The 23,543-nt window shown below is 44.4% G+C and overlaps 1 protein-coding gene across 1 annotated transcript in view; it reads right to left on the bottom strand.

Annotated features, from left to right (window-relative positions):
- The window catches only part of emilin3b (elastin microfibril interfacer 3b), a gene marked incomplete at both ends in the record, with an annotated part of 44,262 nt that extends 38,592 nt beyond the window's left edge, over positions 1-5,670 (bottom strand). Inside the window, one exon of the mRNA XM_080732567.1 lies at positions 5,459-5,670. Within this exon, the coding sequence (XP_080588693.1) occupies positions 5,459-5,670 (212 nt within the window). The remainder of the gene's footprint in view (positions 1-5,458) is intronic.
- Between the last annotated feature and the right edge of the window lie 17,873 nt (positions 5,671-23,543).

Raw genomic sequence — 23,543 nt, 5'->3', positions numbered from 1 at the left:
CTAAGTACATTTACTTAAGTAATGTACTTGAGTACAATTTTGAGGTAATAATTGAGTATTCCCAATTTCCAATACTTGCACTTCGACTCCACTACATCTCGGATCCAAATATTGTACACATATTGTAAACTTTTAGTTACAGTTATACTTGCAGATATAAATTATAATATTATACATGAACCACTTTAGCCCTATTTTATACCTTTGGCTGCTTGACAATAGCTTATCTACAAGCTCACAACGCGTCACTTTTGTGATGCGTACATTATGATGCCAACACTTTCGTACTTTTACTCAAGCACATTTTGAATCCCGGACTTTTACTTGTAACGGAGTGCTTCTACACACTGCAGTATTGATACTTTTACTTAAGTAAAAACATGGGATTGCTTTTTCCACCACTGCTGTGTGCGGTGGTGGGTTTATTTTCTGTGTTCTGGCAGCCAGCTAGGCGTGTGATTTCGAGACATTCATCTCTAGTCATTCGGGGCAGCAGACACTTCCCCAGTGTGAGGGGGAACGCGCGCGGGCCCTCCAGGAAACTGTGCAACCGCAGTGACACACACAACCCACCACCCCAGACGATAACTATAAACGACACAGATCTAAACTTATAAAAGTTGATGGAACCCTCCAACCCCCCCGATGGTTGCTGGATGGAATGCCTTGCACGGTGCACGGCATGCATGGCACGCTGGCTGGCTGCTGGGGGGGTCAAGAATGTCTCTCTGTTCCTCGACATCAATGGATCGCACGCTGCAATGGCCAGTGGCAGCGCAGGACATTCTTTTTTGTTGGAAAACGTTTTTTCCAACAAAAAATTTGTTGCATTCCTGAGTCCAAGAATTGAGTCTCAGCAGGAGACTCAAAGAGTGTCCTCTGAGTGTCCTACTGAGTGTCTGAGCTATTGTGGCGTATGGACAAGCTCACAATAGCACTTATATACATTATTAATTGGACCTTGCAGGGGTGATTCAGCTTTCAGCTTCATCCAGCTGATTGCTGGGGGTTGACTTATATCCTGTGTGCATCCAGTGTGCACAACAGGTTTGTCATCATCACACTCGGCTCACAGCGGTGACGGCACTGTTCTGTCACTAAAGTAATTCCCATGCCTGGTCAAGAAGCAAGTAAATGAGACATGCATGGGGGCAGCAGGAGGGGCAAAAGGTGAGAGATGGGTTAAAAGCTACCGGAGGGGGAAAAATACAAGAAGCCACAGTGAGATAAGAGAGTAGGAGCTGCCGCACAGGCTCCATTTAGGTGGTGGAGTTCAAGTACGACACAGTCAAAGTGAGCGCGAGCGTGTTAATGGAACCGTTTACACTCTCTGAGTTCAATAAAAGTGGCTTGTTAAAGATAAATATGTGTTGAATATCTCTATATTCCCATAGTAATCATTGCTATAAGAGTTCTCATCCCTCTCCAGCTCTTTGGTAAACTGAACAAATCATACCTAGAGTGAGGAGAGCGGTGCTATTTATTTCATTCATTTCATTAAGCGACCCGCAAAACTTGGCCAATGTGACCCCAGGCGTACAACAAACTTTGAGCGCTTTGTGCCAAGATATAGGCCAGATGTAGGCCACGCTTCAGAGCCCGGACAAAGCCACGTGTTGGAGCTTAATACATTTTCAGGCCAGGATGTCAATTTCATCAAATCGGGAGTATTAACAGGGCATTAACAGGGCAGAACAAATGAAACCAGAAATGAACAGACAACATTTGGAACCTGATAAAGCGGGTTCCCTCTCCTCATTGGATGAAATTAGTGACCCACCTGATGATGAAAATTATATTTTCTATGTATTAAAGAGACAGGGAGACCTCTGAACAAACACGCCATAGCAAGCAGTATACCACAGAGGACTGTGCCTGTGGCGTGCAGGGTGGTGCGTGGTGTCTGTCACGGATGTGGTTCGGGTGGGGGTTCTGGGGAAGGTGGAGGGGAGGGGTGGGGGTGAGAGTGAGTGCATGAGGGCCAGCGGGGCCCGGCCAGGGCCGCAGCGGAGCAGGGGGGCCTGCAGGTCGCCACGGGCGGCCTGTCTGCCTTGTGGCAGTGTGAGGCTAGCAGCAGGTCGCTGGCAGCCTGTCTGGAGACATAGAGCTCTCAGAGGAAGCCAAGCAAGAGAGAGAGAGAGAGAGAGGAGAAATACTATAAAAAGCAGTTTCAAGGACCCCCAGTTTGGGCTTGTACTATTGCGACCGTAGGTCGCAGTTTACTGTCAGAACCGTCACAGCTTGTCCGTAGACGTCCGTCCGGACGGACGGGTAACGCCTGACACTGTGGTTCCCTAGCTGACACATCACTGCGACATCACAGGTGACATCACAGTGATGTCAGATACTCAGAGCAGAGCAGGGATCTCCATATATGGGCTTAAACAGGTGACATCGCAGGTGAGTATCTGACATCACCTGTATCCCAGATGATGACATTTTGAATAGCCAACATATACTGATTGCGATGCTGTATTAACTACTTTTGCCGGGGGACCTCAAGGGTTCCTTGGAGGGATTCCAGGGGGTTCCCGGACCCCATTTTGAGAACCAATGCTCCAGTCTAAAGGACCGCTGAAGTCCCTGGAACCCCCACACTACAACATTGACAAAACATCAACAAGATCCATTCAGGCACAATAACACTTTTGAGCGGTGCCAAGCGCCCCAACACCTGACCGTGCGTGTTTGTCTGTCCGTATCAGTACGGCCCCAAAGAGCTGCAATACCGCTGGGTGACCAACCTTCAAGTGGTGCTGTTGAGCAGCCTTGAAGTGTTTCAAGTTATACTGTGTATTATGGTATAATATAGACTAAAGCACCACTCACCCCCACTGGGTGGTATTTTTTATTTTAGTTTTTAAGGTTCATGACTGTGCATATGCCCAGCACGGGGTTGCCTTTACTTCTCCTGCTCATGCAGGTTTTTTGAGATACTGTACATACTCCACCGCACGATGTTATTGCTGGACGGCGGGCCTGAATTAAGCAGCTCCCATACTGTATACGCGAGCCTTCGATAAGGATCTCTCAACACGGTGTGCAGCCCAGAGCCGCCGGATTGTTGTTGTAATATCGACTACAGAAGATTATGTTGTATTGTACCACTCCCTTTTGGCTGCCCAGCTGTACTGTAAGTCTGCTTCTAATTGAGACCCCCTCCCCTCCTCTCCCCACCACCACCAAGCTCACAATGCCTCGCAATGCGAGGCGTTGTGAGCTTGTAGATCGGCTATTTTCAGCAAAGAGGTTTGGTGTAGAGGGGAAAAAGAGCAGACTAAGTACTGAGTGAAAGGTCAAGTTTATTAAATGGTTCAAGTAGTTAAATATCTGAAAAATACATCATGGACATGAATCCAAAATACACTAATAAGTGTGCTGTCAAATAATGAAACTATAATGGAATCTACGAAGAGTTTGTGGGGGTCCCTGCTTCATCTCTCTTTCTCAACTGAGGGGTCCTTGGCCTGAAAACATTGAAGACCCCTCGTATAAATCAACCCTATGAATCTAAAAACTAAAAACAAGCATCTTTCTTGCAAAGGAAATTGTCCTCACAATGTCTATTTCTCGAATACTTTATGGGGACATTTGGCCCCTCACAAGTATAGTAACACATTAAGTACACATACACGCACACACGCACGCACGCTCGCTCATGTTTGCATCAGATCCATATACCCGCTAAGCTGTCATCGGCTCAGCTCCCCTCGCTCCGCCGCCGCAGCAGCGACGCAGAGAGACAATAATGAGAGCTTTGTTTTCCTATAAATGCAGCATGTCATTGTTGCTCTGTGGTGTTTATATCCCCCCCCTCCCCTCCCCGAGCCCCCCCCCCCCACACACACACACACACACAGATGGTCTGAAGTGTGAAGAACCGCAAGGCAAAGCTGAGAATTAAACACGACAAGACAGAGAGACACAGAGAGTCAATTCAAAGAAAGGCTCCCTCCGTTTTTTATAAAGGCTTTGAGCTCTGATATATCATACTTCCTTTATAACCAGAACCATATTTTTTTCTCTCCTCGCTCGCAGGCTGGCCGGTGACATGCATGCTGCTGCCACGGGGGAAATGCAGTTATGAGGTGGGTCCTGCTTGGAATACCAAACTCTCCCCGACTCAAACTCTCTCTCTCTCTCTCTGCTGCTTGGAATGCAAGCGCAGATCCTAACACTGTGCAGCCAGCATAGCAGCCAGCATAGTATTATGCACTTACAAACCCCTCTCTAAACTCCAATCAACTTGACCCGAGTTATCTATACTCCAATCAACTTGACCCGAGTTATCTATACTCCACTCTACTTGACCTGAGTTGAGCTCTTGCACTTGGTCCACTCTTTTCTTTTCCATCAATGACTCTCTAAAATTTTTTTTTTATGTCAAGGAGGATAACTCTGTGAGTGGACAGATGAAACAACATTTGGTTAATCTGTACACTCTCAGAGTTACAGACCTGTATACACTCATAGAGTTACAGACATAGTTGAGTTACAGACCGTACACTCAGAGTTACAGACCTGTATAAAATACACAGAGTTACAGACCTTTACAGTCACAGAGTTACAGACCTGACCTGTACACTCTCAGAGTTACAGACCTGTATACACTCATAGAGTTACAGACAGAGTTCAGTTACAGACCTGTATAATAATACAGCCAGTGTTCCAGATCCGGTTCCCATCAAGGAGACCCTGCAGGGTCTCTGGAACCCCACTTATGAGAACCAAACACCAAAAACCCCTTCCCCAAAAGCAACCATAATCTATACCAGCCCACTGAGCTTGTAGATCTGCCTATTCTTTCAGTAAATGCCCCATAATCTTGCCAACACTTTTAGAGGAAACCCCAGGTTTTCATGGTATAACGTCAAGGCAGGATTCTCCAATCAGATAGCATGGATAGGATAACATCTCAACAGCTCCCCCAGTAAAAGGGATGCTCGGGTTCAAGCAGATGTACTCTACATAATATAGAGCTCGTCATCATACAGTAGCATCAGTGGTTCCCAAATGTTTTAGCCTGTGACCCAAAGGAGAAATTAGACATTTGCCCTGGGACCCAAAATAGTGAAAACAGCAGATCTACAAGCTCACAACGTGTCGCCCTGTGCCGTGTTGTGAGCTTGTAGATCACCTATTTTCAATACCTCTTACATTTCTGTTCTAATGTATGGGATTTGTTCTATTTTTCTTTGATTTCTTATTGAAATTACTGAAAGAAAACATTGAATTTTGTTTTTAATTCATGAAAAAAATTGCTTTTTCGGGAATGCCTATTTAAAATGTTTTCAAATACCAAATTCATTTGGCTCCATTTGTACACTGTCAGAGTTACAGACATGTATGGGTCAGTTTAGACCTCCCATAAAGGAACCCACAGAGTCCCCTGGAATCCACTTTGAGAACCACTGCTCTATGATGATGCATGCATGGGAGAAGCAGAGGTATAACTTACTTGTGACGCGTCATGGGCTTGTTGGGGGTGTAGTGGGGGTTGGCTCCGGCCTTGTACAGGTTATACCTGTTCCCGTGGTGGAAGAAGGGGTTCATGACGGGGTGCTGGCCTCCGTAGAAGGTCCCCTTGCCGTCCACCACGTCCCACAGCAGCAGCCCCCCCAGGAGCAGCGCACACTGCCAAGCCACTTGACACAACTCCTCACCTCTCATTTTGGTTGGTTTTTCCTTTTGCCAAGTCCTGGATAAAGTTCCAGAGAGAGAGAGAGAGTTTGAAAAAATGCAAACTGCTGATGATGTCTGTGCTGGGTCTATAGGTTTCTTTTGCAGGAGAGATTCCTCTTGCAAAAAAAAAGAAGAAAAAAGAAAGAAATCCTTGCAAAGAGAAGAAGTTCCCTGGGTTTGGTATTTGGTTTGCACGTGAGCCACGCAAAAAGGCTTCAAGGCTTCAAGCCAGTCAGTCAGTCAGTCATTCAGTCCTGAGCCCCGAAGGAGAACTCAAACAGCTGTAGCTGCACCAACAGCATCTCGCTCCCCGACTGTGCCTTTCAGCTGAGCTCACAGCACAGCTCTCTCTCTCTCTCACACACACAACACACACACAGCCGTCCGTCCCGTCCGGTCCTCCTCTCTCATACACACACCACACACTGACTGAACGCAGGCACAGAGGAGAGGGAGAAGTAGCTCAGAGGAGGGAGGGAGAGGAGGGAGAGGAGGGGATAGGGGAGGAAAAACAACACCAAGGTGTGCTGGAGGAGGGGAGGGAGGGCAAGAAAGGGGAATAGGGGAGAGAAAGTGAAAGCCACAGTGTGTGTGTGTGTGTGTGTCTGTGTGTGTGTGTGTGTGTGTGTGTGTGTGTGTGTGTGTGTGTGTGTGTGTGTGTGTGTGTGTACAGGGGCGTCACAAGCGGGGGGAAAGTGGGACTGAGTTACTAGGGCCCAAGGTGGAGGGGCCCTAGTAACTTTAGCTATTGAAAAATAGCAGATATACAAGCTCACAGCGCGGCACCGAGTGCCGCGCTGCGAGCTTGTAGATCTGCTATTTTTGAAAAGTTGTGAAAATGTGTGCACCACTGACATGGAAACATCTTGCACACATTTTCACAATAAATAAAAAAAATTGCAGATCTACAAGCTCGCAGCGCGGCACTGCGCTGTGAGCTTGTATATCTGCTATTTTTCAATAGTTAACATTCATGGGGGGCCCACAGTGAATCCTTGTACACAGGGTCCAGAATGTGCGTGCGCGTGCATGTCGGCTATACCCACTGCCTCAGAAGGGACAGGCATATATTTGCAAATCCCACCCCCAAACCAATATCTCTCTCGCTCTCACTTTCCTACACAACTCTCTCCTCTCTTTCTCAACTTTCCTTTTCTTTTCTTTCTTCTTTTCCCTGGCTTATCCTCTCTCTCTCGTCACAGCAGCCGCACTGACACACCCCTCTCTCTCTCTCTCTCTCTCAAAATATGATTAAAAAGAAAATGTGGTGAGAGAGAGAGAGACGACCCCCCTCCCCTTCCTCTTTCATCGAGGCCCTGGCAGCAGGCTTCTCCCCTGGCGTTCTACAACTCTCTCTCTCTCCCTCTCTCCACACTTTTCTCTCTGTCTTTTCCCCTGGATTTTCTTTCTCCCGGATCTATCTAAGAATTTATTTTTCCTGTTCTCCTCACACAGATGGGATTTTTTCTCTCTCTCTCTCTCTTAATACAGCATCTCTGTCAGGGTGACAAGATGTCCTCCCCGGTCTGTCCTGGCCGGTCTCAAGCTGTATATGTAAGCAATTTACCCCGAGTGAGAGGACATTATGCTCTCATAATGTCCGCAGTGAGGGTGTTATCGGACGAGGCGCAGCCGAGTCCGATAACACCCTCACTCAGGACATTATGAGAGCATAATGTCCGACCCCGAGTGGTAAATAGCTTTTCTACCACTTTTTCCCGTATACATGAAAGAAAACACATAGTTGTAACTTGCAAGGATCTTAAGTTACAATCATTATTGCCTATAAAACTTCCGCGAGACAGCAGATAGTTCCACAAACAACATCTTCTACTCACCAACAGATGGCGCCAACTCCATACTAATCCATGCGTCTAGCTTACAGCTAAGCTAACGTCAGTTAGAAGTACCGTTCCGGCCGTAAATAGAGGCTGTTCGCTTCCAGAAAGGCATAGGTTCAGAGAAAAGGGGCTTTAAAGTTGGCGGATTGCATTGGATCCAAATAAATCGGCGACTATAGCATGCACGTTAGTAAACATAGGACCGTTGCCACCGTCATTTGTTGGTTGGGGGAAAGGTGTTCCGACTACCTCCTGAAGTCCCCGGATGTACACTGAGGTGCATTGATCTCGGACAAGTCCTCATACAACTTTGACTCTTGCTTTGCGGCAGTTGTTTTGTCATAACCTCCGGAATTTAGCCAATCAGAATCCAGTATTTGAACACGTGACTAGAAAAAGTGGTAGAAGTCCCGGTCGGCTCCAAACAAATATCTCTAAAACGCTTAAATGTCCCCGGTTTTCAACATTCACCAACAGATTTCCAGCTCACATCAACGCAGCCCCCACCCTCGACAAGCGACTTTGAGGACTTCGAAAAGCACTATATAAATCGTTGTATGTATTAGTGTCATTAATATAGATTGTCATGGTGTTCGAGACAATTCAAATGATATTAGTTGTTTTCAGGGGTTGCAATGCAGAGACGTTAATGATCATGTTCTGTTCATGTATGCTCATATGTATACGACCATTAAAAATACACAATGCAAAAAAATGCGTCCAGCGCTTATGTGTCACAATCGTCAATCACTCAAAGTTGTACTTCCAGTATAAGCACAGTATGCAACATGAGTAAATCGTCTCTGTCGGGTGAAAACCTCACAAAACTGTTAGTTTTCTGTTCAGTTCAAGTAAAACATAATTGTATTAATTGGTCAATAGCTAGGAGATAAATAAAAAAAAGACGCAGGTGAGCGACACATGTCAGCCAGGGGCCTTCATCAGGGTCCACAGATAAAGAGGTTTCTGCCAGACAGCTGTCGGGCAGAAACCCTGTATCTCCAAGTTTCAAAATGTGTATGTTTTTTTTTCGTAAAGTAAAGCCCTGCTTCATCATATAAGACTCTCGCACAAAACTAGTGAAAACAGCCGATCTACAAGCACGCAGGTGCGAGGCGCTGTGTGCTTGTAGATCTGCTATTTTCACTATTTTAAATCGTTTTTTAAAAGTGATAAATATGAAACGACCAGGTTTTGGACATACAAGGTTTCCACCCGACATGTTGCTTTCCGCCAGTGACAGCTGCCATTGTGGCCCAGCCCAGAGCAGACATGGCAGGTCAGGACAACAATGGACCACCTACTCGTTAGAATTCCAAGCCCCCCTGCACCACATCTCAGCACACATTAATTTCACCAATTCATAACTGTTGCCAGTTGCCCCCCGAAATTGTCAGATGCACTAACTAGTGCATTCCTTCCTGTAGCGTGAGTATTATTAGAGACAGACACATTTTAGTCAGGAACACTCGTGTCTAAGGGTTCCCACACATTTTTACCAATTAATTTCCAAAACTTTCCCAAAACTTTTCCAGAATATTTAACCCAATTTCCAGGACTAGATAACAATAATTCAGCTCAATATCAGGTCGCTTACTCCTATGCGCAATGCCCAAAGACAGGTAGTGTATGCCAGTGGTTCTCAACCTTTTCAGGCCGTGACCCCCGAAATAATCATGTTTTAACGGGACCCGGCACCCTGACGAGCACTAAGAGTTAAGGAATTTTGTATAACACGGTTCTATTGTAAAAATAGCTGATCTACATGCTCACAACGCCTCGCGTGAGCATGTAGATCTGCTATTTTCACAATTTCTGCCTCAATGCATAGCTGTTTTTTTTCCAGGACCTTCCAGGACCCTTGATAAATTCCAAAACTTTTCCAGTACTGGAAAAATATTTTTCTAATTTAAAAATATTTCCAGGAATTTCATGACCGTGGGAACCCTGTAAGTAGATTTAACCATTTATTGCATAAATGGAATACAGTTAATCTTGGCGTTTAAGGGCTCTGCGTTCGAAGATGTTCCCTGAATTGTGTGCTGTGCATACTTTTCTGAGCATGCTAAGCAAAACCAGGGAACGCAAAGAAATACCCCCATAGGGATAGAATAGCAGAACAATAGCAATACATTGACATGTAACTTCATTAGTCAAAATCACAGTATTTGAGCTTAATACATTGACATGTAACTTAGACAGACAATCACAAGTATTTGAGCTTAGCCAGACTGATCGTGAAAGGTGGAGGCTGAGGTGGAGGAGGCAGCTAGCAGCGAATGTTCCGAAGCTTCGGAAACCAAGAATAGGTAGAGAAAGCGAGCCATATTTAGTAGGAGCCTTCCCTACTGAGAGCTTTGATTGGAGCATGGCAGTCATGTGACGTAATGACCAGCAGATATGACAATGAGGAATGAGAACTGAGATGACTGACAGCTGACTACAGCTGGGCGGGGCGACTCCCGTGTCCTGCATAAACTAACGTGTCGCTTCAAACATAGCTTTGGGACCGATATATCCGCCATTATTTTACTTTTTGTGATTACATTGGTATAAGCGAATTATATATAGCCAATGAGTCTCAATTTCTGTTTATTTATTTGTGTTTGTATTTGAGTTTAAATGTTCTCAAATAGAAACGCCAGACAAATCTTTTTCAAACTCTCTGGCAATTTACAAAATAGGCCTATCGGTCAATGGTAAATATAGCCTACATGCATAATGTCTTTTTCCAAAGCATTTTTACAATGTGCATTACTGTATATTACTCATGCATTCACACACCGCCAGCACCAACCTGCATGCTTTTCGGGAACAGTTAGGGGTTCAGTTATCTTGCTCAAGGACACTTTGACTTGACACCAACTCTGGGGGAGTCAAACCAGGAACCTTGCAATTCCCGACTGGGCTGCTCTAACCTCCCGAGCCACTGCCACCCCATAACTTCTACTAACGATTATTGTGACCAAAGAAATCGCGATTTACGATATCGCAATAATCGAAATATCCCCAACCTCCATTATCCTGGGGCGGAACATTTGCCAAAGAATAGCTGATCCACAAGTTCACAACGTGTCACAACGCGAACATTTGGTAGAGTGAAAAAAAAAAGACCATCAAGTACGTATATTATAAGTATGTTTTACCAATAGAGGGTTTAAATGGTATATGGATATGCGGATGGATATGCAGCTTGGCAAATAAAAAGGTGAATTGATCCCAGTGCATGACGGAGGACGATTTCATGATAAATTAAATCTCCACAATACGATTATCGTGAGTGTTTTTTAATCACGATAATATCGCTTATCGACGTCAAATCCATACTGAGGACCCCATGGAGTCTGTGGGGTGGAGCCTACTTTGAGACCCATCAGGATAAATCATCCACGGCCGTGTTTGCTACTTCCAGGAAAGCCACCCTGAGGAGGGGGGGTGAGAAGGGAGAGAGAGAGAGACGGGTGTCTTGAATTGTCCTCTTTGTTTGGACAGGTCTATGGGAAGTCCTTTTCTCACCACAGTGCTGACCGCGCACCGACTGACCCGCCTCTGTTTGTGCTTCATTAACAGGCCATTGTGAAAGAAAAACACACACAGACCTGGTAAATAATGTCTTTTCAAATACCTCTCGTCGTGGAAAAGAATGCCGTGAATGACGATGGCCTGCCATGATGGCTTTCTTCATCTGTCTCCACTTTACTACGCAGTGACAAGGTCACCATCAAATTTGTAGTGTTGGGATCCTTTAAAGAGGCGGTGCCATAGTTTTGTATACTTTTTCTGTTTTGTATGTGTCTATGGAGTTAACATCCTGACTACTAATTGAAGCCGAGGCCGAATTGGCCCCAATCGCATGAAAGCACATGGTTGGTTCTACAGACTCCAACTTTCACACGCAGATAGCTCAGATCTTTGCTTCTTGTATCTTATCTTATCTTTCTTATGTCATGAGACAAATCAACATGAAAAGATATTAGCAAGGATGGTAGAAAAAAATTGATTTCTCGATTGGCCAAAATATTCATACAACTATGAATCACATTTTTCTCCCCTCCTCTTCTAGCTCTAGCTGTAAGGCAACAGCACTACTGACTGCACCACCATGCCCCCGATGCTGCTGACAGTTCCCACCTGATGTTGTGTGGGAGTCCAGACCGCTCCAGACCGTACTGCATGACGGCTAGCTTACATAGCGTCTTCAGACTAGTTAGGTCTAAGATGTGCAGGTGCGAGCGATGATCATCATCTGAACTGAACAGGATGATACGATCTCTCGCCACACAGCACCTCACCTTTGAGTTCCCCGAGTAGCCTTTCCCCGTGAGCTGAAGCTTCTTCCAGGAGAGGCTGTCTGGATCGAGCTTCCACACGTTAGTGCTTGAGTTCTTACCACCAGATATGCACAGCTGCTCTCCATTGTAGGCAAAGGTTGAAAGACAGGTGCGTCCTTCTGGAAGAGGCTGTGCAGAAGGTGTGTCCAGCCAGCAGTTGGTCTCTGTGTCAAACACCCTGGTGGCGCCGCTACTGCCCCCCCAAAACATCTTTGTTCCGATGATGGTGGCAGAGTGATGACCATAATATGAAATGGCTGCAGGAGTTCCTCTGGTGTTAATTAAAGACCAGCCCATTGTGGCGGTGTCCAACTTGTACATGTCATTGCTGTATCGATTGGAGCATCCAATCTGGGTACATCCTCCATAGATATACATGACCTTCCCCAAGACACAGGCTGAGTGGTTCTTCCTCGCCTCTGGAACGGTCCCAGAAACCTGGGGTTTGAACCATCTGAGAGGGTCCACGTCAAACGCGTAAAGCACGTTGTAGTATGTCCGTAACGCTGTATTCGTAAGGGAATACATGCCGCCCCAGAGGTAGACGACACCCTCGATCAGCACAGCTGTGAATCCCCTGCGTAGGCAGGGGACGTTATAGGGACGTTCTGCCAACGTCGTCCAGCACAGAGACACTGTGTTGAAGACTTGCACCGCAATGCGCTTAGGGCGTTTATACATTTTATAATCCCAGTTTTTACTGCGCGTATGCGTGTCTCCAAACGTGTACACCTTGTCCCCTACTGCGACGGCAGCCTGGCATGGCCTTCCTACCAGGTGAGCCGACCAGTCAAACATTTCACACGCTCTGCCGTGTGATCAGACCTTCGGGAAGTGGGCTCAGAACCGCTATGGGACGAAGCCAGATAGTGGAGAGAGTGTGAAACAGAGGAGCGCCGGGTTCAAGAGATTTGGTTTAGAACTCTGTTTATCAATTGGCAGCAGTGTCGGGGGTTTCACTTTAAAAGTTCCGACTTTGAAAGTATGCCCGTGTCGGAGTCAGCTTTCACCATGCGGGCGTGTCTGCTCTAACGACTAATCATATCTCACCTTCCTTTTTATACAATTCTTGCTGTGATGTATACTGTACAGTATGTCCATATTTAGATGTCCATATTTGGATTTGGAGGATATAATTATGTCTGCATTTGTTTTTATTTAAAATAACCAAATCGCTGGCTGAATACCGGAATGCATCGCCTTGATTGAAGTATACTATGAAAACCGGCAAATCTTGTCCATGTATCTCTGTCACGCTTGACACTGTGGTTCTATGGGTTTTTCTGTGGTTCTATGGGTTTGTTTGTTGCTCTGACATCATGCTCTGATGTCACTGTGATGTCAGGGGAACCACTCTTAACAGAATGGGTTTGCCGCTCTGACATCACGCTCGGGCTTGATATCCCTTTTATGCCCATATGGAGATCGCTGATGTCATCACGAGTCACACTTGCAAATTAATTACGTCCTTGTCCATATATGGAGATCCCTGTCCCGATGTCATTAGTTAGTTAGTTAGTTAGTTTCATTTATTTGTCCACAATGTGGAGATTTGTCTTTAGTCTCATATATTTTCACAACATTTAAACAACAGATAACAGCAACAAACAATTACACACAAAGCATCTTTAAGGCAACCAGAAGGACAACAATGGCATATGTGAAAAAATGTCATCAATATTAAGCGCATATCTGGGAATGTCCATATTTGGTAATGCCCATATGGGCATGTTCTGACATCACATTGTTGACTATCATGCATGTATACATCACTCGCCAGATGGCCAAGAATTGGTGCGACCTCGCCCAATTATTGTGGGCTCGCCTGGAAGGCGAGCACACGTATGTTATCTTCATTATTTATTTCTATACTAGTCAGTATCCTCAAAACTTTGGCGCGCTTCATCTCTTAAACGCTTACACCTTTCAACACCATTCAAATTTTTATGTGTTCAGCTTACTGAGGACAAGTGTGCGTGTATTTTTCTTTTTGAAATGTTTTGTAGTATAATTATAAAAAAATAAAAATGTTTAACTTTAAGCACCCAATGCATTTCCAATGGGTTTAGTGAGGAAAGGGACCCATGTTTATATTAAGGCGCTGTGGCTGCAATATTCACACTTCAGATATGCTATTTATATCAATGCGTTCACACAGGTCTGCTCTCTGATTTGATCCAAATATCTAAGCTGTGTGATGTATAAAACTATAGTTATAGTTAAAACTATAAATAAATGTCCCTCTCCACTCTACTGATTACACAGCTGTGATCAAGAATCAAGTCCGGGCGATGGGATGTAAATCCCATAGCCATATATCCTAGAGCCCGCAGGGACAGTCAGCCATATTAGTGGTTGTTGTTGGTTGTCAGGGAGATATCAAAACCAATGCATTTCCAAGTCAGATCCACAAACACAATAAAAGCCATGCTCCACTCCTCAGTCTGGAGTGGCCACATAGAAGAACGCCTTGGTTATAGACATAGTGGAGGACAGATGTGATCTGGGATTGTTAGCCAATATGTATATGCACTCAATATACTCCACTACAGTTGGAGTCCATTTGACAGTTGCTGGTTCCCAAACACAGAATCAAAAATGTAGATCTAGAACACATAGAATATGTACAGTACAGTAAGGTTCAGTAGAGTACAGTAAAAGTACAGTAAGGTTCAGTAGAGTACAGTAAAGTACAGTAAGGTACAGAAAGGTACAGTACAGAAAGGTACAGTAGAGTACAGTACAGTAAGGTACAGTAAAGTACAATACAGTACAGTAAGGTACAGTAGAGTACAGTAAAGTACAGTAGAGTACAGTAAGGTACAGTAGAGTACAGTAAAGTACAGTATAGTAAAGTACAGTAAAGTACAGTATAGTAAGGTACAGTAGAGTACAGTACAGTAAGTTACAGTACGGCATAGTAGAGTACAGTACAGTATAGTACAGTAAGGTACAGTAGAGTACAGTTAAGTACAGTACAGTAAGGTACAGTACAGTAAGGTACAGTACAGTACAGTAAGGTACAGTAGAGTACAGTAAAGTACAGTACAGTAAGGTACAGTAGAGTACAGTAAAGTACAGTAAGTTACAGTAGAGTACAGTAAAGTACAGTAAGGTAAAGTACAGTAGAGTACAGTAAAGTACAGTAAGTTACAGTACAGTACAGTACAGTACAGTACAGTAAGGTGCAGTACAGTATAGTAAGGTACAGTACAATACTGTAGGGTACTGTACCTTACAGTACCTTAAAGTATCCTATTTGTTGGGTTGGAATCGAGCCCACACTGTTTCGAAGGAACAGTATTTCTAGTTATTATATAGTATTATTATGCCCCCCTTTGCCTTAGAAGGATATACCATCCCAATTGTAGCCACTAGAGGTGAAATGGTACACACAATGGCAGTGACAATCTAAGTGGGCGCCGTCTGACGGCAGATCTCGTAAATGTTTACTGCTGATAGAGATCTCGCGGGAGTGTGTTGCTGGGACAGAAAAAAAGTCTATAATAGAGTAGGATTTTCTCCTGATTTGTCTCTCTGATAAAAATAATTTAAGTGTCAAATGTTGGCGATTGGGTCCAATATTCAGTATTCTATAGATGTTTTCTGTTGTTCGGTCCATGGGGCAAAGCTGGTTCATAAGCTATGTTCACATTGATTTTCTTCCATTGGAAATAATAGACTCCAACCTAATTCCGGTCTCCTAAAAAGGCGGCCATCGCCTTCACACAGATATGGGAAGTAAACCGGAGCTGGCATGTCTTTCTTTCTTTTTTTCCGTCTTGGTTATTAGGCTACAGGAGGGAGACATTCAGAATTCTGACCACCAGCACAGTCACCTGATCCACCGGTTTGTTCCCCTGCGTCGCCATAATAATGAATGATGATAATTCTATCACATTATTAGATCTTCTCGTGTAAATGGCCACGCGCTGCTTACTTCATGCCAAAAAGGCAGATCGGTTTCCTCCGCAGAAAACTCTTCCAATCGCCTAGTCATCCGTGACTGTAGCAGTGATCTCTTGCGCAAGTATGACGTGCTCTACAGCTGTTTCTCAAACATCTTCACGTGATTAATGAATTTGGCTGCGGACCCCCATCTGAAAATATATTGTGTCAGGGATGCCCATGTAAAGCCCTTTGCACACAGGCGCGTTTAACCGCACGGATAAAACGGACAATATAATTTTTTGAAAAGAAAACAATGATTCTCTTTGACCTCATGCACACCGGCTCCGAATTAGCCGTGCGACGAGTGGCTGCCGCCGTGCGTTTTTTTCTCGATCGAACCCAGTTCGATTCGTGCGTCTTGTCGCATGCGGTAAAAAACTCATCACTCCTTTTATGACTCCTTTTTGGATCCGCAGCGCCGATTCCGCACAGCCTTGCACACCAAATCCAATGCGTTTTATTCATGCCGCAAACGAAAAAAACGCAACTGTCCTGTGTGCAAAGGGCTTAAGATGGTGTTTCCATCCCCCCATCCCATAATAGATACTGTGAGCTGATCTGCACCTATTGTACATAAATATATATATATATCAAACATATAATTTTCCGAATGTCTGAGTGAGTGTCTGTCTGTCTGTCTGTCTGTTTGTCTGTCTGTCTGTCTGAAACAGCGTTTCTCCTCAGTGGCTGGAGCAATTGATCTGAAATCGCATCACCATTAGCATATGAACACACCTGACATAACTGTGAAGCCCGTTTGTCACTTTCACAAATCATATGCTGTATATTAGCATTTTTATGGTGTATCTACTATCTATTCTGCATCTAGCATGAGGCATATCTATTCTGCATCTAGCATGAGGCAACATCTTTAACCAGCTCTGTGTGTGTGTGTGTGTGTGTGTGTGTGTGTGTGTGTGTGTGTGTGTGTGTGTGTGCGTGCGTGCGTGCGTGCGTGCGTGCGTGCGGGCGGGCGGGCGGGGGGACAGTATCTCTGTAGCCATTAAACGAAACGGGTATTTCTTATATTGATGCTCCTACATATTATCATGCAAGCACCAGTTAAAGTTACTTTCCATCCCTCATATACTGTGTGCACAGTGCACATCCCATAACCCACACACTGCACATCATTTTGGAGCTCATATCTTTGAACGGGGAAGGGCTAGTATATATATATACTGTGAAGTTTTTAATTATACCGACCTGTTGCACATAGAACACACTGTGAAGTTGTTTACAAAAAGTTACAGTACAGTAAAAAAATGCCATTGGTGTATAACATACACCAAACTTTATGCACATTACAGCTGAGATGCTTTTCTCATTCTCTTTGCTCTTTTGCTTTTGCACTCTCTTTCCTTCCTAAGTCATTATTACTTATTATTTTATCTTTAGATAAATGTATAGATGTTTTCTGTTGTTCTGCTTAATTGTATATATATATATATATATATATATATATATATATATATATATATATATATATATATATGTTACAGTATGTTTGGGTAACTCAGGACGGTAAGAGTAAGAGCGCTTGTTTTGTCGTTCACCACACACTAATCACCACCAGATGGCGACGACAGCCCATAGACAGCCATTCACTAGTGCAGGCGCTGACGTCACTCGTTTGCGACTCTCTTTCTTTATTTACTAGCCTAGCTGGGCGGTGTTTAGCCATTAGCTTAGCCATTAGCTTAGCCATTAGCTTACTATGAGCGTTTATCGTGGGCTTGCCCAGGCCTTACGGCCTGGGCATAAATATAACGATTGCATTCACCACGGCTTCGTAACTCGCGCGGAGGTCCGCTGGCCTTCGCGCCGCTTGCAATGTCGTGGACAATCGAGCGGCTCCGCCTGGAGGACGTTGTTGTGGGCGACCGCTTGTTCCGCCCCGTGCTGCACGGCGAGTGCTCCGTTTCTCGACCGTACTGTTTCTCTAACAAACCGTGACATATATATATATATATATATATATATATCACTGCATTGTCTGTAAGGATGCCGAACAAAAATAACTTTTACTCTTATGTACCTGTACAAAAGAAGTACAACCTTGAACCTTGTTTAAAAAATGCAAAAGAAAAATCTAATAAAAAGATCTTTTGAGAAAAAACGCAGATCTCCAATCATTTGATCCATTTTATCCATTTATTTGTTGGCTCTGCTATTCAAAAATAGCAGATGTACAAGCTTTCAGCGTGGCACAAAGTGACGCGATGTGAGCTTGTAGAAAATGATGAATAATCTTGAATCTTTAACATATAAATCTTCTCTTCTGGGGGTCCCTGGCATAAACCCTTTTCAGATGGGGGTCCACGGCCAATTACATATCAATTTGGAGGTCCCTGACACGAAAAGGTTTGAGAACCACTGTTCTAGCCGACAATAACAGTGGTATTGTAGCGTAAACATAGCTCACTATGCTTGGAGACACATGCGCACGTCGCACGCACACGCATACGCACAGTCGCACACACACACACCACACGAGTGGAAGACATCCCAAGAACGTTCCCCTGGCCAAAAAGAAACTTCCCTCCTTCCCCGCAAGCCTCAAATGCACTTGGGATGGTAAATCTATCACGAGGAGCGTGAGTTATGTTTGACAAAATTATTAAACGGCACCAAAAGCATTCTTTGCGTCCTCCTCTCGACTCTTAAATCTTTATTTGATATGGGGCGATTATATTATTATATTGTGGGAATCCTTGTTGTTTACCCTCGTCGTTTGATATCTGGGAATACCGTTTTTTGCCCCCTCTCTCTTTTTTTTTTTGTGGAAGTTGTGATTTAGCGCCTGCAAGGCCACGAGATGTCCAGAGATCCAAGGTGTACGTGGCTGTTGAAGCACTTAGCGTGTAGCGTAGCGTGCTGCTGCACGGCCTGGCCTACTGGCCTGCTGGCCCGGAGCGGAGATTCATCCTGCCATCCCAAGGAACTGTCAATGTGCAGACAGCTGCGAGGAGAGGAAACCGTTTTGTCAGCAGCAGCAGCAGTGCTGGAAGACGTGTTCCATTTCTTCCCCCCTTCAATGTCGAGAAATACTCTGTTACAAGTAAAAGGCCCTGGGTTTCAGCTTGAGTTGAAGTAGGTCTACAATTGAAGTTGAAGTACAATAGTACTAGGCTACAGTTATTAAATCCGTAGGGCTCTATTTTGATTGTCTTAAGTACCAGCTCTTATGCCTTGACTTTAAGGCCTGTCCATACTGTCTCCGACCACCAAACCTTTTGTCGGAAAGTCCAGTTCAACTACAAAATTACATCACTCGCATCTTGTGAAAAGTATTACCCCGAATTAGAGTTCGTAAAGCTGCAAGTCGGAAAGTCGGAATTCTCTCCAACGAAATGTTTGGTGGTTGAAGACAGTATGGACAGGCCTTTAAGTTACGGCATAAGAGCTGGTACCTAAGACAATCCCTTACAATCCCTGTGTGTCAAATAATTGATTTCATAAATACTACAGTTTTGGTCGAGAAAGCTTTGAGTGGTTCCCCCTTTTCAACTGTTATCGTGACACTTGCTTTGGCAATGTTAAAGTATGTTTTCTCATGCTAATGAAGCTCCTTTGAATTGAATTGGTTTAAGGCCAAAATATGTGATTTCTGATCTTGTACGATATCATGAACCATCCAGATCTTTCAGGTCATCTGAGATAAAAAAAAAAAGAAATAGGCTAAACGTGGGAAAGCAGCATCTAATGTTTATGCACTCACATACCTTGTATGTCCAAAACCCTTTGTTTTGCATTTATCATTTTAAAAATGATTTAAACTAGTGAAAACAGCCGATCTACAAGCACACAACGCCTCGCACCGCGAGGTGTTGTGTGCTTGTAGATCTGCTGTTTTCACTACTTTTGTGCGACGGCCTTGTATGATGAAGCAGGCTTTACTTTGCGAAAGAACGTACAAATGTGAAACTTGGAGATACGAGGTTTGCAGACGACAACGACGATATCTGGAACAAACTCTCAGAAAACATATTGGTCGCTCTTATTTATTTTAAAGCACAACTAAAGACCTTTCTGTTTACCGCTGCCTTTGAGCTACTGGTACCAACCAGTAAGACTCCCTAATCGGGAGATAAGCGACCGTAGGTCTCGCTAGAAGAGGGCCATGTGAGAAATGAGGGGTGGGGTCTCCGCGTTGCCTTGGCGGACGAATAGGTACCGGCCCCGGCTCTCCCGGACGCTCCTAGGCCGAGTTAGGGCATTTTATGTGAGCTGCAGTGGAGGGGGTCCTCCACTGGGGGCGCCACCACTTTTGCATCCGTTCTGGAGTAGCAGGAGTGGGTGGTCCCCGGGAATTCCCCGTGAGCAGCCCCGTGGGGGTGGTCATTAGGTCATTTTTGCACATTTGGTATTTTTTTTACACCTGGGGGTCCCCCAGGGACCTGGGGGTCCCTGGAACTCCGGGGGTCCTTGGAGGTTGTAGTTTGGCAGGTAAGGAGTGTGTGTGCAAAATCTGGCATGGATCGGGGCAACGGTTGCGGAGATATGAGCAGGGCAAAAGTGTGACGTCTGACGTGTGACGGACTGACTGACGGACGCACGGACACCTGGTGGAGCTTTCTGTAGTAAGTGCGACCTACGGTCGCAATAAAGCGTTGAAAAATGGACATACTCAAGTGAAATAAAAAATACCTCAAGATTGTACTCAAGTACAGTTCTTGAGTAAATGGTGCTTAGCTTACTTTCCAGCGGAGTTTTCACAGACAGCTGGGACTGTGAAGAGGAAGGAAACCATTTCCTAGATGTCAGCCTCCCTTGGCAACCAGCTCTGCTCTTTCTGTTGAGAAGAAGCCATCACAAAAATGAAGAAGTTTTAAAGGACATCTTTGTTTTTTTACAACAAGGGTTCATATTTTAGATAGTCATTAGAGAATTAAGAAAAGATGAGTGTTAAAATGTTTTCATTTACTTCTTTCTATTGTTTTAGCGATTTTACTAGTTTGATTTCAGTGGTTGGGGTCATGCGTACAAGTGGCTAAATATGTATTTTTAGACACAATAAGCCGGCAATTTCTTTATTACTATTTTCACCAGCCCCCATAAGTCACATCTGACCATGAAAGATTGCAGTGCATCTTGGGAATGGGCTTATTGTGTCTAAAAAAAAATCATATTTAGCCACTTGCACGCATGCCCCCAACCTGGGGGCATGCATGCAAATCAAAATCGTTAAAATCACAAAAACGATAGAAAGAAGTAGGCCTAAATGAAAACATTTTAACACTAATCTTTTTTTTTCTCTAATGACTATCTAAAATATGAAACCTTGTTGTAAAAAACTAAAGTTGTCCTCTAACTGTCCAAAAGTCAAATCATCCAAATGCTAGGATGATGTCTCTTTAACATCCACTTTAACATCTCTTTTAACCACTTGAACCCCAGCACCCAGTCAGTCCATATTCTGGGTGCAAACATTCGGTGCAAATAATAGCTGATCTACAAGCTCATAAAAGCTTTGAGCTGTGATGATGGTCTGTGATTATAGATCGATATATTTTCGGTTAGTATGTGTAACAGAGGTGATCCGAACCTCCCCACCCGGCTTCGGACCCGGGTCTCCCGCGTGAAAGTCCAATATCTTAACCATTACTCCAAAGGGATATCCCTATGGAACGAGAGCAGATACTAGACTTTTGAGGCTTCAGGCTGGGGCTGCGACTCTCTCCGCCACATATGCAGAGTGAAAACGAGAGGTGGGTCTAGCGTAGAGCCCCGAGGGACTCGCCCTCAACCCTTCGCTGAAAATATCTACAATCTCAGCTTGTAGATATTGTTGCTGTCGGGCAGAAACATCTTCTATTCATATTCTCCCCCTGTATAACACCCTACTTGATCATACTACAGCGTCACACAAAAGTAGCAGATCAGCAAGTTCAAAGAGCTGTGCGAAGCGACGCGTTCCAGGCATGTGGATCTGCTACTTTTATGACTTTTGAATGGCTATTGGCACTGGATGAAAAACAGCTTACGAAATCGGGGAATAAAATCGCATAATTATCTCCTATCAAACGTGACACACATGCATATATATCTCCTTTTATGGGCCGTTCTGTTTGTGACATCAGCTGTGGTGATGTGCGTACTTTCTATGACGTTAGTCTTGTGTGATGTTAGTCTGGTGCTCATACGGACACTCATACGGACATAGGGACCTACACACAATGCCAGACGTAGGAGCTGTTAGCACCGCTCAAAAATGTATAGAGCAGGATTCTTCAACGTTGTCAGGCCAAGGAGCCCTTAGTTGAGAGAGAGATGAAGCAGGGACCCCCACAACCAGGGACCCCCACAACCTGTTCATAGATTCCATATGTAGTTTCATTGTTTGACAGCACAATCATCAGTGTATTTTGGATTCTTGTCAATTTGTGTTTTCAGTATTTGACCACTTGAACTGTCAATACTTAATAAACTTGACCTTTCACTCCGTAGCCTACATGGTCTGCTCTTTTCCCCCTCTACACCAAACCCCTTTGCCGAAAATAGCCGATCTACAAGCTCACAATGCCTCGCAAAGCGAGGCATGTAGACCTGCTATATTTGGCTCAAGTTTTCAGAATATGGACGCTAGGATTCAAGTGGTTAAAAAAAGAAAAAAAAATAGGAAAAGTTTCTATCACACAAAGATTTGGTGGACCCCCTGTAGTAACTCTGAGGACCCCCTAGGGGTCCCGGACCCCCTGTTGAAGACCCCTGTGATAGAGGATATGAGGTTTCCATCCGACAGAGACGATAGTCTATTTTGGCCGAGCGTACACCCCAGGAGAAGAAAGAGGGACGCTGGGGTAAAGGGATACAGTACTGTACATATACTGCAATGAATGCCTCTCCTTCTGAGGGATCAATTATACCACATGATGAATGATAATTGTATAAATGTTGATAACTCTCTTCTCCATTTCAGGGTTTTTTATTAGGCAACCGTCTGTTTAATAAGAAGGAACATCTGGGAGAGGTTTCAGATAAGCAGCCCTTATCTGCTCGGCCAGATCAACTCCAGACACCGGAGTGAAACCGTAGAGAAAATGAAACGTTTTTCATCGAAATGTCACAGACTTTTCTTTCAGCGAACGGACACTGATATTTTAATGAAAAAATACTTTGCGGCTTTGTAAAAAGTTCCATCGGCGTTCCGCGCCTGTGGCCAAAAATATTAAGTTGTACATGAATTAGTCAAAAAATAGTAAATTTTCTTTTTATAAGGCCTGGCTAGGCTAGTATAGTCAAAGTAATTGGGCCGGTTCCCGTGATGACATACAGTCTTTTAGCCACTGGTTCTCAGCGTGGGGTCCGGGGACCCCCGGGGGTCCTCGGAGGGGCTCCAGGGCGTCCCCAGCAAAAGCATTTAACATAGCGTCACAATCTTTTGACCACTTTATGCATTTATAGGTTATACGTTGGCTATTCAAAAATAGCAGATATACAAGCTCACAGTGCGTCAATTCGTGCCACACAGTTTGCATATCTGCTATTTTTAATAAAGATTGAATAATCTTGTTTTTTTTTTCTTTTTTTCCATAAAACCTCTCTTTTGGGGGTCCCTGTCAAAAAAAAATATTTCAGATGGGGCTCCCTGGCCAAATGTAGATCAATTTGGGGGTCCTTGGCACATGACAAGACTGTCCTGCTCTATGGCCTCACAAGTAAGATCCAGGTTTAACAAATGCCTGCGTTACATCCTCAAAGCTATCGGTGGCCCATCAATACTACAAAAAACGAT

This window comes from Nannobrachium achirus (assembly GCF_963921795.1).
Source record: "Nannobrachium achirus genome assembly, chromosome: 9".
Classification (NCBI taxonomy): domain Eukaryota; kingdom Metazoa; phylum Chordata; class Actinopteri; order Myctophiformes; family Myctophidae; genus Nannobrachium; species Nannobrachium achirus.
The sequence above is the reverse complement of the archived record's forward strand: the minus strand, read 5'-3'. Positions and strand labels throughout refer to the sequence as shown.